This window comes from Rissa tridactyla, chromosome 1 (genome assembly GCF_028500815.1).
Source record: "Rissa tridactyla isolate bRisTri1 chromosome 1, bRisTri1.patW.cur.20221130, whole genome shotgun sequence".
Classification (NCBI taxonomy): domain Eukaryota; kingdom Metazoa; phylum Chordata; class Aves; order Charadriiformes; family Laridae; genus Rissa; species Rissa tridactyla.
The window spans coordinates 13,948,786-13,965,721 of NC_071466.1; the positions used below are offsets into that span (position 1 = coordinate 13,948,786).

The 16,936-nt window shown below is 39.1% G+C and overlaps 1 protein-coding gene across 4 annotated transcripts in view; it reads right to left on the reverse strand.

The window, feature by feature from the left end:
- The window catches only part of SLC36A4 (solute carrier family 36 member 4), a 108,068-nt gene that overhangs the window by 59,529 nt on the left and 31,603 nt on the right, over nt 1-16,936 (reverse strand). For all 4 annotated transcript variants that reach the window (XM_054224804.1, XM_054224819.1, XM_054224818.1 and 1 more), the window contains one exon: nt 3,148-3,317. In XM_054224804.1, coding sequence (XP_054080779.1) covers nt 3,148-3,317 — 170 coding nt within the window. The remainder of the gene's footprint in view (nt 1-3,147; nt 3,318-16,936) is intronic.

The window sequence follows — 16,936 nt, forward strand, 5'->3', positions numbered from 1 at the left end:
CTAAGGCTATATATATAAAAAGTACTTCCCCTCCCAGCCCTCAGCAAACAAGAAGGTAACACTGTCTGTTGCAAGTTCTAACTGCCTAAGAAATTGCAGAAGATAAGCATACTACCAAAATACGGACAAAAACAAAAAAATAAAAAATTTCGGTGTCATGCATTCATAAATGAATAAACTTAAAGAGTTGAGGCACCATCCCTGGAGGTATTTAAAAGACGGGTAGACATAGTGCTTAGAGATATGGTTTAGTGATGGTTGTCGTCAGAGTTAGGCTGATGGTTGGACTTGATGATCTGAAAGGTCCCTTCCAACCTAGACAATTCTGTAATTCTATGATTTTAAGAACAGGTTAAACAACAGGCAGTTATTTGGAAAAAGAAAATCCCAAATTCACATCAAATATAATCTGTACATTGATAAACCTTTCGCAGTGGCAGTAAACATTGGCCATTTTAAAGACCGTTAAGGCAAACAGAGCCCCTCCTTGGCTTTGGCCAGGAGGCACCTCGTGATCACAAATAAGTCAGGTAAATTGTGCCTGCATGTTCTCTCCGTTATTTAATGCAATAAAATAGAATTCCTTGATTCTAGCAAGAAGTTGTTGTTAAAGATCAGTTAAAAAAAAAAAAAAAAAAAAAAGAGATGAAAACTACTCTTTTCATAGTCAATTTTCAACATTTTAATGTATCATGCTGACCAATGATTTGTGCTCCAAAACATGTTCTAAACTAGAACCGCAACAAGTCTCTTCTCCAAAAGCTCCGATCTAGCAGAATGCTTTTAGAATACGAGCAGTCCTCTATTTAAAGTAAACCTACAGACTTAACTGGTCTGGGACCTGTATACGCCTTCTGGTCAATTCACCTGAGAGAACATCAAATAAAACTGAGAAAGCAGCAGAATTTTAATTTTCTTTACCAGGAAAGGCTTATTTTTAAGACAGGGATTGTCCATCTGGAATTAAACACAGAAGACGAGTCTCACTGCTCAGCTCCATTCCAGGCTCTTACGGCATGACCGCTTTCTTATAAAAACTTGTCCCCTCCTTGCATTTCTCTAGTTCAATCCAGTCACCTACTGGCTTTTTATGGGAGGACCAAATAACAGAATATTATCCTACTGTTGAGTGGCAATTTGTTCTGCTAGCAGAGTGAATCGCACACATTTGCCCATGGGTCCTGTACCAGGCAGACCCACAGTACTGCACAGCGATACTCTGTGCAGCACCAGCCACGGGGTACCGCTGAGCTGCCGCTCCTTCTCATTTTGTGTGGTGCTCTGGGGTATTACCCAAGGTGAGACGAAAAGAAGTGACTTTGTTACCTCTACATACGTGCCCTGAGCAGCTCTGAGGTTACTAAACTCATGATGCCAGTTCTCCACCTTACAGAATACCTGTTTCCATCTCTTTTATTAACTTTCCTTGCATTAGGTCTATAAAGCCAGCAGGATAAATATCATATAATCATCACATCTGCACTGTAGCCAAGAGCTATTTGAAAACTCTTATCTGAACAGCCCTACTTGACAGCAGGGCTGCAGAATATTACAGCAGGACAAAGCTGATCCTGTTGCTTACACGAATGCAGTACGAAGCAACGGAGTGAGCAACTTTACCTTGTATTCCACATTCCTCTCCTTCCTCCTCCTTTAAGAACACTTCTCTTAAGGCACAAAGAAACACAGATCTACCATTTAAAACAACTTTTCACTCACTGATCACATCAACAATGAGCAATACCGTGCAATATTACAAATAGAAGTATTTTTCTTTTCAGATGCATCATATAGACAGAACGGATACAGTAATGTTTGAAGACTTCCAGTTTTTTTTGCTTTTTTTTTTACTCTATGTCTAATGAAAGGACACAATTAAATATATATAATGAGCAATATGCCTCAAAAACCAGAACCGTAGGAGAAAATCCCACGAAACAGGCAAAAAATTGAGGCCCAAATCTCAGTTTTTATAATAGCAGTACAAAAACAAAACAAGCAAAAAAGCAACAACAGACACATGAAAATTCCAGCAACCGAAAAAACCATCATCCTTCAAGATGCATTTTATTACCATTTCGTGTATTTATCATTGGAATCAGTCAGGCAGTTAAACAAAACTTTTAAAGAGTATTAAAAACACATAGCTCATACTGACTGCAAGGAATGAAAATGGAAAAAAAGAGTAACACTTGAAAATTAAGAACGCTCTTTAAATGTGTTCTGTTCTTTTTCAAAGAGGAAAAGAAAAAAAAAGGAGACAGCATTCAGTTCAGCAAAGCAGTTTTTGTTTAACAGAATTTGAGATTTCACTACTTCAATATGCTACCACAACAGAGACCGAACAAGGAGATGTAAGCATGTAACATGCAAGACATTACTTGACCAGAATGAAAACGTGAAAATACTTTTCAGCTTTTAGACTTGTGCACTGCTGATATACCAAATTTTAGGCCTATCAGACATAAAGGTACTAAAATATTAGGAGCTATATTTAAATTAATAGTTACAGTATATATCCATCCATAGATACATACAGAACTAACAATGCACCAGTTGAAATAGTCTTCAGCGCTTTTTCAGCATATGACATGTGGAGCCTCTATAGCATTAAAAAAAAAAAGCTGAATAAAAATTATATCGCTGAAACACTGGCAAGCATAAGTTTCATTTTCCTGATAAGAAGCCATTATCTGTAGACTTGCATCTGAGCTACAAATCCATTCCGCTTTGATGTCTTCTATTCCAGTTGTTTGCTTGCTAAACAAAGCGATGCCACTAAAAAAAGGCCACTATATTACCGGGATACCCAAGGTAATAGTAGCTGTTTTCAGAACTGCAATATATCTGGTTGCAAAATGCATTTTACGTCCTTCCATACACCTGGGACTAGCTTCTGCCAGAGATGGAACACTTTACTACAAAGATCATTGATCTGTTTCGATACAAAATTCCTTTTAATATGCAAGAAATTGCTGGCTGGCATCATAGCTCAACTGTAGAAGGCACAGAGACAGTACATACAATATACTTTTAAAAGAGTTTAAGCACATATGACTTACAAGCATGACAGCACTAAGGCATGGAACAACCTTTACAATGTTTTTGCCATCTAGATTATTGGGTTTAAGTCATGCATGGGCTTACCATATATCTTGTGGCAGGTTTAAGGTGATGCTGCCTTTGATTTCATCCCCAAAGCGCAGATACCCCAGAGTGGCTAGTGAGATGTACAAGGTCATGACTATTCCCATGCCAATGTTCAGCGCCTGCGGGAAACGCGTGGTGTCCTTCATTCTGTTTTCCAATGGCAGTACCTGGAAATAGGGGGAGAACCAATTACATTTTACATCCTGACAGAAAAACTACTTTTCCCTCCCATTTCAAGGCCAATTTCCACAATTTAGGTGATTTTATTAATAAGTAAGATTATTCTACAATAATGTTTTACAGCCTGGAAGATCACAATGTTTTATGCACCCGATAGAAAAGGTCAATTACTGAAAAGCATCTATCTTGGTTGGAAAACACCATCAGTATGGAAATACGAAGCAATATTTATAGGGTAGAAAAACTGACAAGAGAAACTTACGGTGCCCAGATGAAAATACGCAGGCAACACGAGTAACATGAATTTTTGGTAACAGAATTGTCCAAAATCCAATGGTAATTCTTGTATTTTTATTAGGTATATCTGCATTGTCAGTCTGCGTCACAGACAAACCTACCATCCGCATGGCTGACACACAAGCTCATGCCCAGCCGCAGGTCTCCCCAGGCAGAGGGAAGCTTGAGTCCATGACTACCGTAACTCGGACCTGCGCTCTTTTTCATTCTGCTGACAGAGATAGGGCCAGGCACACCAAGCACCGCTTTTCCTAAACATAGTGTAGGCGCTTTGAGCCTGAACTACAGCCAAGCGACCTGGCTGGGCTTGCCATCGCTTCAGAGTGAAGATGCGGGCATTACAACCATTACTGCATGCAGTTTGCTGGAGAGACTGCCTTTTACATACGGGTACTATACAGTGTACAGAAAAATATACTTAGTATGTTCCAACTTAACTTTTCAGCCACCAACACACAAAATTTCCATGCAAGGCAGGAAATCCAAGTAACAAGCTCACGTGCTGCTCTTCCCACCTTGAACTTCATCATCATGACACACCTGAAGGTATGTGGACGCTCCTAGACAAGCACACTTTCCCCATGCCTTTAGAAGAACTGTACACTCATCTCAGATGCTCAATAAGGGATATAGTTCAAGATTAAACCACCTAATTTTGTATGCCTGCATACAATTAAAACGACTAAGCTTCTGTAATGAAGATCGGTAACGAAGAGCTAGTCAATATAGTGAGTGGAATAAAGACCACAGTTCAGCTTATTGTTCACTAGTCACGCAGGCTGTATTTGATTAACAGTGTATCACTGTAATTAAACAAGCTTGTAGTCCCTGACATTTGACTTATGTCAAATCTAATACAGACGAAACAGTTTCAGTACAACAGAGTTGCCCTGTAAAAGCTACTGTCCATCACACAAAAGTGCTTGTTAAATGACTGAATATTTATTCTTTTCAATGTAACCAATGTAAGTTATGGAAAAAGCATATTTCATCCACTAATTAACAAATAAATTGGTATATTTGAATTGTTGCCATATTATTTTCTATAGGGCAATCATTCCTTTCCTCTGATCACTCACTGATAGTCACATCCTGACCTATCGTTGAGTATCATCATTGCCAATCCATCCCACATTGTTATATTTGTCCTACACTAGAAATCCTGAAAAAGTCATTTTATACTTGGGAACAAAGAGATCTCTAAAAAGAAGCATATTTGGAGGCATTTCAAAATTTTTCTTCATCTTCAATTAAAATACATTCTACGTCTTAACTGAGGATCTTCTTTATACAGTTCAGAGCCCCCGCTGCTGATGTTTTAGCTCCAGAAAGCAACCTGAGCTTGCACTGAAATTTAATCTGGTGGAAAATGCAAAGTTTAAACCAGGAAGAGTTTCAAAACTTAAATCAATTTTTAAATGACAGTGCTGAGCAGCAGAAAAAACACAACAGGAGGCATGTGGCTAGAAGTACTACTTTACTGCCATGCTGACAAAATAAGCCCATTCCTTTAAATGACTTAAGCTTCTGTGTCCATACAGGAGCTATCAAGTCATCTTTTTACATTTCACATCAAAAACTGGTAGGTAGGACAGACGACACTTCAGATTCTTTTGTCCTCAGTTGCAATTAGGTTGTTTTAACATATGTCCTTACCAAGAGCTTTGAAGGATGCAAATGGCAGGCAATTTTTCCCTTCATCTCAGTTTGACTCTCATTCTTGACTTCCTACAAACTTCCTCTCATTCTTCGACATCTCGTTCTTGACTTCCTACAAACAGACACCATTTGGGCCTGGACCAGTAATAAAAACCCCCATTCAGTGCGTATCTGTTAATTCTCCGGTGATTATACATGGAATATATTTTCTGCATAAGTTCTGCCATGTTCTACAGCTTCTGGGAATCTTAACAAGCACAAATTGTTACAGTAAGATCTTATTCCAAGCTACATTATCTCTGCAGAGCTTCAATGGCAATTGCTTGCCCAGCTTACAGGTATCAGGAGTCTCTTAGTAAGCTCACTGGCCCAGAGATTTGATTTCCAGAGTCTCCTGCATTCATTTTGTACATTCCTGGCAGAAGGAGGGCAATGAACTAGACATACATGCCACCCATGGAGGGAAAAAAAAAAAAAAAAAAAAAAAAAAAATCTCACGTTTTACCACCACGACACCTGGCAGGAAAGGGATCCTAGAGCCTACCTGCCCCTCTGAAGGATGGCAAAAGCAATCTGTAGGAGACTATTAATGCGGGAAAACATTTCTTGTGGCTTCATAATCACAAGGAGCTCAAGTCAAAGACTATGGAACGGTTCATTATGATGCCTTCTTTCAGACATAAAGAAAAAAAAAAAGGCCACCCAGGCATAAAAATGCAGAAGAGAAAGAAACTTCCTACTTTTTGGCTACATCTTTGCAATTGAAATAGCAAAACATTACATATGTATGACAAACACTGGCTACAGCCATTCTGAGAGACAGACTTTAAAAGAAAAGAGATGTTTATATGACTGCACCAGATTTGAACAAATAACCATTATCAGTAATGATATTTTGCACATACATAATGTTTTACGTTAAATGCAGAACGGCTTCCAGTCCCTGTCCAGAAAGCAGAACGGGAAGAAGGAGCACGCAGCACCCGGCATTTGGGAGATAAACGAACGGCAGTCAGGAGCCAAAAGACAGTACAGGAGATTTCCTGCTGAGCAGGAAACATTGTGAGGCAGTGAAAGGACTCAGGTCCAGCTTCCCAAGGACTTGACACCCAGAGAGGAAGCGATTCTTCCTCGCTGACGCACTTGAGAAACTGCACCTGGATGACAGAATAATAGAATGAGTTGGAAGGGACCTTTAAAGATCATCTAATCCAACCCCCCTGCAATGAGCAGGGACATCTTCAACTACATCAGGTTGCTCAGAGCCCTGTCCAACCCGACCTTGAATGTGTCCAGGGATGAGTCATCTACCACCTCTCTGGGCAACCTGGGCCAGTGATTCACCGTCCTTATTGTAAAAAATACGGATATCATGCCCAGTTTTGGTCATCCAGTACAAGACAGATACAGACATACGGGGGAAGTCCAGCTGAGGGAGATGAAGGTGGCTAGCAGGTTGGAGCACATGAGAGGCTGAGAGCAGGGTTAACCCAGCCTGAAGAGAAGGCTAGGGCAGGAATCTCCTTGAAGCCTTCAGCTAACCAAAGGAAGAAAGGGCTTGCAGAGGAAATGGAGCCAACTTCTAAGAGGTGCAACTGTCAAAGAATGAGAAGCAACAGCCTCTATTTGCAACAAGGAGAATTTTCAGTTGGACATGAAGAAAAATAATTTTACCAAGAGACCAGCTAATTGCTGGGACAGGGTACCAAGAGAGATTGTAGAACCTCCATTCGCAGACACTTTCATAGCTCAGTTGGATAGGGTCCCAAGGAAACTAATCTAACTGAAGGCAGACCTTCTTTTGAGCAGCAGTTCGGACTTGACCACCTCCAGAGGTCTTTTCAACTTAATTTTTCTGCAGTTCTGTGGCGGCGCATTGTTACGTCCAGAGAGACGTTATGATTTCTGACAGATCATATGTGAAAAAAATTGAAATAGTGATTATTATGAGAATTCAATCTAGATATCAATATATGAACTGAAGTACTGTGAAATCCATAGAACAGAGAGCAAGTACCATTTACAATTCTTCACAGGCAACCTACATCTATTGTTCTGTTCTATTCTTAGCAGTTGTTTATATTTTATTTTTCAATTTTTAATCTTATAACATTTTAACAAGGTTATTTTTACAGGCAGACAAGATTATCATACAACCAGGTGTCTGAAACTTAGTTTATAAAGGAAAACATAGTATCAGTGATCCACGCTGTGTTCATTGTTCTTGAGTCCAGAAGAAGCATTCAAATAATACTTTTTTTAAAGTTTGTACCTGTATTGCAATTTTCTATCATTTGCATTTAAGCCCAGTCAGCCTGAAAACCCATGTTTCTCCAAGAAAACAAAGACTTAACTAAAAAAAAACAAAATTAGAAAGCAATTTAAAAACATTATAGAACAATTCTCTTTAAGCATACTAACTCTTGCTTTCTAACTATTCATTAAATCAAGTTTACTCATTAAACTCAATGGTGTCACTTCACGCACACTGATGAGAAGGTCAAAGGAAAACATACTACATATAGGGGGGTGTTCCCGCATCATCAACCTCACTTTAACATTACAACCTTCATTTAGACAGAATTTAAGGGAAATATATGCAAAAAGAAATACAGGACAATAGTACCGTTAGCCAAACACATCAACAGACTCAGATCTTGCAGCATGACGCCCACCCTGAGCTAACGAGCAGCTCTATTGATGTAAGCGGAGAACCCTGATGAGTTACCAACCAATACAGGCTTTTAGTCAGTGTTGGGTTTTACAGCCATGAGAAATTATATTTAAAAATGCTCCTTTCTCCCTGCTTATCCTCGAGTTCGTATCAGGACTAGATCCACCTCCAGACTGAACAGACAAGGATGCTAATGCAGCCTGTCCCGTGTGACTCCGGCTGGGCGAGCACATCCCGTCCCAGCCTCAGCAACGAGCCTTCCCAGGTTCAGGCACTCTCCCCGAGCAGCAGCAGGCGTTCCCAGCCAGTTGTTGCCACTGCAGGAGATGCCTCCCACGGCAGAACTGATCCCCAAAGAAATTATGCCAAAGAACTTGAGCCAGGTTTTATACTGCATTTAGTATCACCTATTCTAGACAAGCTGAAAAGTTCTGTACCCCCCAGGATTAACATAAAGCCAAGTAACAACTGATTACATGTATATTACACAAATTCCCTGCTGTTAAACTCCATCAGGATCCAAAATATCCGTGAAGTGTTCGTAAGGAGACAGAGGCTGATGGGAAGTACGAATTGAGCCAGTGCTTGTTTGACGTTGTGTCATTGTTGGGCAGCCGCTGGATAGATTTCCACTCTGAATTTCTTTCCAGTGCCTGTATAGTCCTCATTGCAACGACTTCAGAAAACATAGCATTTTAACTGAACGCAAAAGACAGAAGGTTTTTTTTCCACAAGTGCTTTTTAGTTTTGGTTTTATTGCTTTCTTTTTGGAACACCGAAGCTGAACATGCTTTCTTGTCCTTTTTTCTGAAGCCAGAAATTAATTTCACTCTTCAATTCTTTTAAACGTTTTTCTTAAAAAGCTAACACCTTACCTAGATGATTGAATAGCTCTGACAAAAAAAAAAACCCACATCTCTGATTCTCTCTCTCTGTCTAATACCTGCATTATAACATCTTTTCTCAAAAGGGATGTTGCATCAATTTAGTAGCTCGCAGTAAGGCTTCGATGTTGCTCTCCGCTTGGTCAAAAAGCCATTTCTGCTGTAATAGTGCCTGGTCCAATACCTCCCACACTCTTCAGACCTATAATCTACCGCCACATCCATACCCACTGCACAACCCAGTGATGGGAAATACTACAGTCAGGAAAAGCATTGGGGAATAATCTCCCGCAGGCAAGGTCACCGGGGGCAGAATGCTGGAGGTGAGAGAACCATGAGATCCATACGATGAGTTAAGTTTCACGGTTTTGAAGATTATTTTTTTCTCCGCTCCCTTCATGCTCTTTCTCCCCCAGTTCACACTAGCCCCCAACCTTAGCCCTAAACACATACAAAATCAGATATTTTAGACAAAACTGACCCATTTCATAATCTCTTATTTTCCACCATTTGTCTCCCTCCTCAACCGAACAAATTCTCCACCTTTTTCTCAGTCACCTGCTTCAATTTTGAGACACTGGCACATGTTGCTACTGTTATTTTCCTTGAAGATTAATAGTCAATTCCTTCACTAACTATCAATCTTTGATTTCTTAATTTACAAAACAAGCATAATCCATCTCCCCTTCATCCACAAAATAAACCCCAAAGTGTCCATAATTTACTGGCAAAGAAGCATAAACGAATCTTTGAAATAAAGCTGGCTAATCTAAAATCATCCGTTACGCAAAGTATCTTCCCTTTCATTTCAAGGTGCATGCAGTAGGTATAAACATCCCCCAGTAAAACCACTGTCTCCTCATTCCTTGCCTTGAATATCCGGCTACACTCAGTCTTTCTACAACTAAGCTGCAGGGAACCACCTAATTCTAATCAGAAGTTTCTACTGTACATTTTATATGACTCGACCAAAAAAACCACAAGAGAATCCAGCCTGCAGATAATCAGATAAACTATGATTTAATTGTCATGGCTACTAAAAACTAATCTTATAATGGATAACTTAATAGGAGACATGCGTAATGTTCAAATACATATATATGGTCATCTTTCCCTTTTTCAGGAAATACCACAAAAATGGCAAGAATGAAACAATCCTCCGTCCCTTACACTTTTAAAATCAGTATTCCTGGTAGAAAAGACAGCTATACAGATGTTTTTATTAGTTTATGGTACAGACAACTCAACAATTTTGGAAAAATCAAACCCAATATATTTATCAACGTTTACTCAGGAAAAAACAGCCACCTATAATCAAGTCCCGCTGCAACAAAATAAAGCTCTGTTCATTCAAAGCAAAAAAGCTGAGGAAGCTGATATCGAAGGTATCCTGGGCTCCTTTGGTTTAGTGAGGATTCGATCTTCTGTCTTTGGGGGTTAGGTGGTAATTTTGCTCCCCACCTGTAGCCTTCAGACTATACGATACCACATTTTAACGTGTCCTCTATAACTTATTCTACTCTCAAAATTTCTACAAGATAACTGATAAAAGAAAATATGAGTTAGAAACACGAGTGTTGCTGGAGAGTATATTTCACTGCAATAAAACATAAAGGTATACTGTATGACCAAGTATTTCTGTACTCTTTCTGGTCCACGAGTTAAAAATTAAGTTTCCCAAAGCTGCAATAATACTTAAACATTTATGCCAGCCAACGATCAAAACTATATCAAATTTAAATCACCTTTAAATAAACAATAGTGATCACAAAGTTCTCACTCATCCGTACCTGCTACTTGTGGGCAGCAGCCATACAACATGGGAACGTTAATCTATAGCAATGAAAATGGTTTGGAAAAAAGGTCTTTCCAAAAGTCTTTTTGACTTTTATCCAAAATACTCTTCCACCCATATGTTGTTTTAGCTTCTAAAGTGAAATGGGACAAAGTACACACATATTACAGGGTCTTGCAGCCCTGACTTAACATTGATTTAACAGCCCCCCCATTACGGGGCTGAGCAAACTCCATCATTGCAAAAGTGAAAAAGTAAATTATTACAATGTTCTCCATTGAGGATCAACGAGTATCATAGGAAATAAACAGGATTACGGATACTACAAAGTTTTACGAATCTAAACACAGAAGAATCTCTATCTCTAAAAACCAACAGGTCCCCAGCACAGAAAGCCCAGTAATATAAAGGAGTTTGAGATTCACTTCTTCCATTTTAACACAACCATCGTCAAAAGAAATAACCATCCTATTAAAAAAAAAAAAAAAAAAAAATCAATCCGTCCTAAATAGGAGAAGGAAGGGAAGACACTGATGATTGTATTTGCTTTTTTTAAAAAAACAGAAAGTTTCATACGCTTCCCTTTGACATGACAGCACGGCACCTTGACAGCTCAACTACTCATCGCTGTTTCTGTAAAGCACTCAAAAGCTCAAATACAAGACAAGTTGAAGAATACACAACATATCGCCTTCCCATAATCTTCGTCCTTCAAACGCCTTCCCTGTTATGACACTTTTCCGCCTCTCCTATTTCCTTTAGGATTTTCTTTTTCTGCTGCACTTGACAAATCAATATGATTTTTAAGCCACAGTGTTTACTGGAGAGCCGCTACTGATGCTTGTGGAAGTGTTCAACAGTGGATGATTAGGGCTCTTGCAAATGCAGGAGAACATATATTCTTTTTTTTTTTTTTTTTTTTATTTAGGAACACCATTCTGCAGTGAGCATTCAAGATTACTGATTTTTAAAAGTCCTTTGACAAAATCATAGCTCTACTAATATCTAGTGTTTTGAACCAATGCCTTCATGTTCCTATTTGTGCAAACGCGCATGGATCTTGGGGTCCTAAAGGAAAAAAAAAAAAATCCCAACATTTGACTGTTGCAAGCATCACGCATCGGATGCTGCCAACCAAAGGTTATACTTGTGAGTCTTCTGTTTGTGTTAGTAAGATACGGCATAAATATAGGAAGTATTAAGGTTAGAATACGCACAAGAAACTGGTTGGAGGCAAACAAGTGGTTCTCTGGGGTAAAAGGCAGTTTCTCCACACTCAGGATGTGTAGGATATGGGTAAGGAATATTTAACTTGATAAAAGTAATACCAAGTTGCCTGAAATTTTACCAACATTGAGCTGAATATGGCAGATGATAGAGTTTCTGATTAAAAAAAAAATTTAAAAGGTTCTACCTGCTACATCTAAAAATATTCTTGGTTTCTACACATTTGGCCCATAATCGTTTTTCCTCCTTTCTTACACTGATCATCTCCAGAAGACATCCAAATCAAGCAATCTTGCACAGTAGCTATGACATGCCTCTTGCTGACACGACATTTATAGTCCCCATCGCCCACGTACATTTAGGAGCAGGTCATCTCCCCAGTCAGCAAATTGAGTCACCCACGCCCCAGTGTCCAAAGGCAATAACAGCCTCTGAGAATTCCCACCTTTTACATTTTGATGATAAAAGCCTTTGCATCACCTCAAAAGAGCAGCAATGAAATTTATACACCCCAGTCAAGAATGCCCCAAACAGAATTAGAAGATGTGAAATGTCTGTTTCTGACAAATCCCGTCTGGTCTTGAAGACAACAGAAGAGTGCCTTTGGGTTTCATTATTTTTTTTTTAAAGGATAGTACTAATCTGGCAAAATAATTTTTGACGATGAGAGGCTTTTATCTCAAACCCACAGACCTAACGAGCTCATCTCATCACTTTCAAAATCCAAATAACGACATTTTAAAATTATAATGCACTTAGTTCTCTCTTTTTTTAAAATCTCTTGGTATTGGTTAGCTGCTGCCTAATATGATTCCTGAGCCTGTTGTCTTTTGGTATACAAACCACCCCACTTTCTACTATGAAGCTGTGATATTCAAGTTCAAAAGCAATTTGAATAGAGGTCTTCAAGTAATAGGGTAAAATATCAGAAGCCTCATTTTCTAAACCTGAAATTAATGCTGCAAAGTAACATTTTTGCTAGACTAATCAGTCTGCAGCACTCAACACAAAAAAAGAAAAAAAAACCAACATACCCAAGTGTACAAACCGTACTTAACTTAGCATGTTTTTATGTAACAGAGAAGAAAAATTATCTTTCTTCTTTAGATGTTATGAATCTATTTCATCTCCTTCCCCCTGAAGCTTACACTAAAATATCACTTCCATGTTTGGATTTGGTTTTTATACCTCCAACAAGAAAGCCAACCAGACTTTCACAGCAAAATATTCATTAAGTGTAACTGCTATTACAGAATCACAGAATGGCCAGGGTTGGAAGGGACCTCTGGAGATGATCCAGTCCAACCCCCTGCCAGAGCAGGGTCACCCAGAGCAGGTGGCACAGGAACGCGTCCAGGCGGGTTTGGAATGTCTCCAGAGACGGAGACTCCACCACCTCTCTGGGCAGCCTGTGCCAGGGCTCTGCCACCCTCAAAGTAAAGAAGTTCCTTCTCATGTTTAGGTGGAACTTCCTACGTTCAAGTTTGTGCCCATTACCTCTTGTCCTGTTGCCGGGCACCACTGAAAAGATCCTGGCCCCATCCTCCTGACACCCACCCTTTATGCAAAGCTATTGCCTGCACATGGTAATGCTACGGACATATCCAAGCCTGAAGGCTTTGGTTTTACACTTTTCTGAAAAGTATGTTCAAGAGCTTTAACTACATTTTGGGCACACTCAGGAGCACAGTCTGAAGTTACTTTCTAATTCGATAACAAAAATGTCACATGCATTATAAAAACCAGACCTACTCACCTTTGGAATATGAAATAGGCTCTCAAACAGGGTTCTTACAAAATAACGTTACACATTCTGTGATAGATATAATTAGTCCATGATATCACCTGTAGCTCCTATATTCAAGAAGTAGTGTTGGTACTCTCTTCTCTTCTGTGGCCTGAACACCAGCCCCGTGATTTGCCAGGGAGCATCATCTGGCACAGGGAACCCAGGGCCAGAGAGAAGCTAAAGCACAGAGCGAAAGAAGGAGCTGCCAATTCTCCCATCCCTAGCAGAGCCATGTACCTAAAAAGGTCCACAGAGAGCCGAATATAGTTTCTCCAGCTCCTAATCAACATATTTTTGCCTTCTGAACAGAAATCCTCACTTAAATCCTCAAAACCAAATGGCTAAAGTGGTCTGTTGTATCCACTTAGGAATACTGCATTTCTGTATCCATGCCACTAGTCAATACGATTTTCACAAGGGCACCTTGATGGTCTTGAAATCTTAACTTACAAGTGCTGAAAAGCCCAAACGACTCTCAACACAATGAATAACCACCAGATTGACAGTACTGAGCCTTCAGTTCCTGTTTGTTAACTGAATATTAAGGGCTCATCGGGTACCCCTGCTGCCAACCCCCCCTCCCGTTAGCATGCAGCCATCGTTACCACCAGGCTGCCAAGATGGTCACAATCAGCAGCAGGTACCTTATACCAAGCAGCAGTGACCCCGCTTCCACAGACAACTCAGACGAGGAGCAGAGAAAGGAATAGCACAAGCAACAGATTGCAGCACTGTTTAATCCTGTTACAAGCATCGCTCAGAGCTGAGTGTGCATTAACGTTAATCAGCCCTTTGATGGCACCAGGCTTATTCCTGCTGCAGTAGCTGGAGCAACAACCGAACAACTTGCCTGGCCTTAGGAAAACGACAAAATTGTTCAAATCTGACATCACATAAGAGTTTAAACTGAACTCGCAGAGAGATATGAACAGCTCAATTCATCACATTAATATCATCATCATATTAATAATTTTAGTTTTAATGAAAACATCTCAAAATTTTTATATAACACTGGCCAATGAAACATTTAACTAGTTCTTAGCATTACAGGAGTACTAGTTTCTAGGTACTGACTTGGTTTATTTGAGATTCGGTGTTTCAATTATAAATAGGCGACCCTTCCTTCTTAGAGTCATTACAGACACAATTCAGTAAAATTAAGGTTCTTAAAGTCTATTTATCTAGGTATCGACTATAGCCAAAGCAACAATACTCCAAATTACTTCCATACTGGTGATTTTCTTATTACACAGGGACAGCTAGTGATTCCTAAAAAAAAACAGATTTTAACCAAAACCCACGTCCCTACACTCACCATCTAAAAGAGAAATACGCTCTCTCAAGATCAAGAAGAAAATCGTACTAGGAATCTGCTGAATCACCGCACCTCCCTGACTCACGTTCCCCATAGCAAACACGACTTTAGATTCCTCTGTTTAATTAATATCACTAGTTTTAATGGAGTAACTATAGAACTATGTCATACTCCAAGTGATGACAAGTGCTAAACTAAAAGAGGAAAAAAAACCATAAATATATATATATCTTTTAGGAGCAGTGGCATGAAAAAAAATAACAAATCAGTGCTAGAGTATTTCCCCTATTTCTATTATTTGGTTCAAAGAAACCAGACAAACATTTTTCCATATTGAGCATGGTATTATGAACAGCCAATTATTTTCTTTCTACATTAGGCACTCCCCTGTTAATGAAAACAAAGTCAATTACATCTCTTTGAAAACAAAATCCTCCTGACTGCTATGGCTAAGGTGGACTATTTTATACTGTGCCCTATAGATCATTTATTCCTCTACTCAAATTGTTGAACATTAAATATTCCTAGCAGGAAAGTCCATTTTTCACAGAACAATGGTGGCAGAGAAACCACACCAAAGGCATTTTTCATCTCTTGTCAGGTTAAGATGACTTAACAACCTGAAACCACTCAATTTCATTTGCTGTCCCTGTTCATAACATTCAATAATCTGGCAGCTCTCAGATAAGTACAGTGTGAATTACCATAAAGTATGTTTGGAATCAAGGAAAAGGAAAAGTGAGGCCTCATAACTGTTTACGGCCGACTTATTGCATAAAATGAATCAACCATAAACTAAGACCTTAAGGCTTCTGCTTATAATGCAACGTTCAGATAGCTTCACAGTAATAAGTGTTATTTGCAAGGTATTTCAGAATAAAATCTAAAAATCAAGTCTCTAACAACAAGATCAAGATTAGGTAAATCCATTTTGAGTGCCTGCAACCAGAGAGCAGACTAAGGACCTAAAATCTAATTACAACAGTGCGGTTTTTTTCCTTACCAGAACAATACAGCCACATGGATATAGGAACGACAGTAATTAAAGCACAGGGTAACGAGTTATCACACATCAGCTATACAACAGCCATTGACTATGCAAGTATTCTTAATTCCTTTGTAAGGTGAATTAAAACACATCCGCTTACATCTCAACGAAAGGATTTTAAACTAACGTGTTTCACTTCACATTTGCAGGAGGTCACAAACACACGTAGAGATATATCACAGTTCAGCCTATGATGGTAACTTACTGAGCTGGAATAACTAGTTATCAATTAAATCAATCCACAAGAACCATATGAAATATTAGCCATGTAAAGTGGAAATGTCTGCCCCGCTTTGCTTCGCTCATCTTTTTTGTTTCGTGTTTCAACAACTTTATTTAGTGCTGATTATTCAAACCCATAAAATCATTTTTTTTCTTCAAATCTTCCCTATGGTGGACGCGACTGCAGCGTAAGAATGCACAGCAGACACTGCGTGGTCAACACATCCCCCAGCAGCAGAGACATACTAACATCATTCTGCACATAAGGAAGAAACATTAAGCTCTAGATTTTCACTTTTACATTAATTTTAATTTGTAAAGGTAGCAACGTTATTTTAATGGTCTTGTGTAACGGCCACACAGAAAGCATATCAAACCATAACGAACATAAACATTTCATTGGTTTGTAAACACCAGTAACAAATTGAAAAAACTAAGTATACTCTTCAAAGCAAATTATGATCAAGTAAGAAATCGAGACAGCCTCTACAGACATATACGCAATACCCGTGTAATACTAATATCTAATAATATCAAGCAATATTTTTATGTTTTAAAGGTACAGTTCAAACGAACCCTACATTATATGCTCTTGAATAAAAGAAGGAAAAAAGTTTGGAGTTCCTGGAGGTGTCATTAGTAACAACCAGGGATTCAGTCAAGCTCAATGCTCTCTGAAGGTCTTTAAAGGTTCAC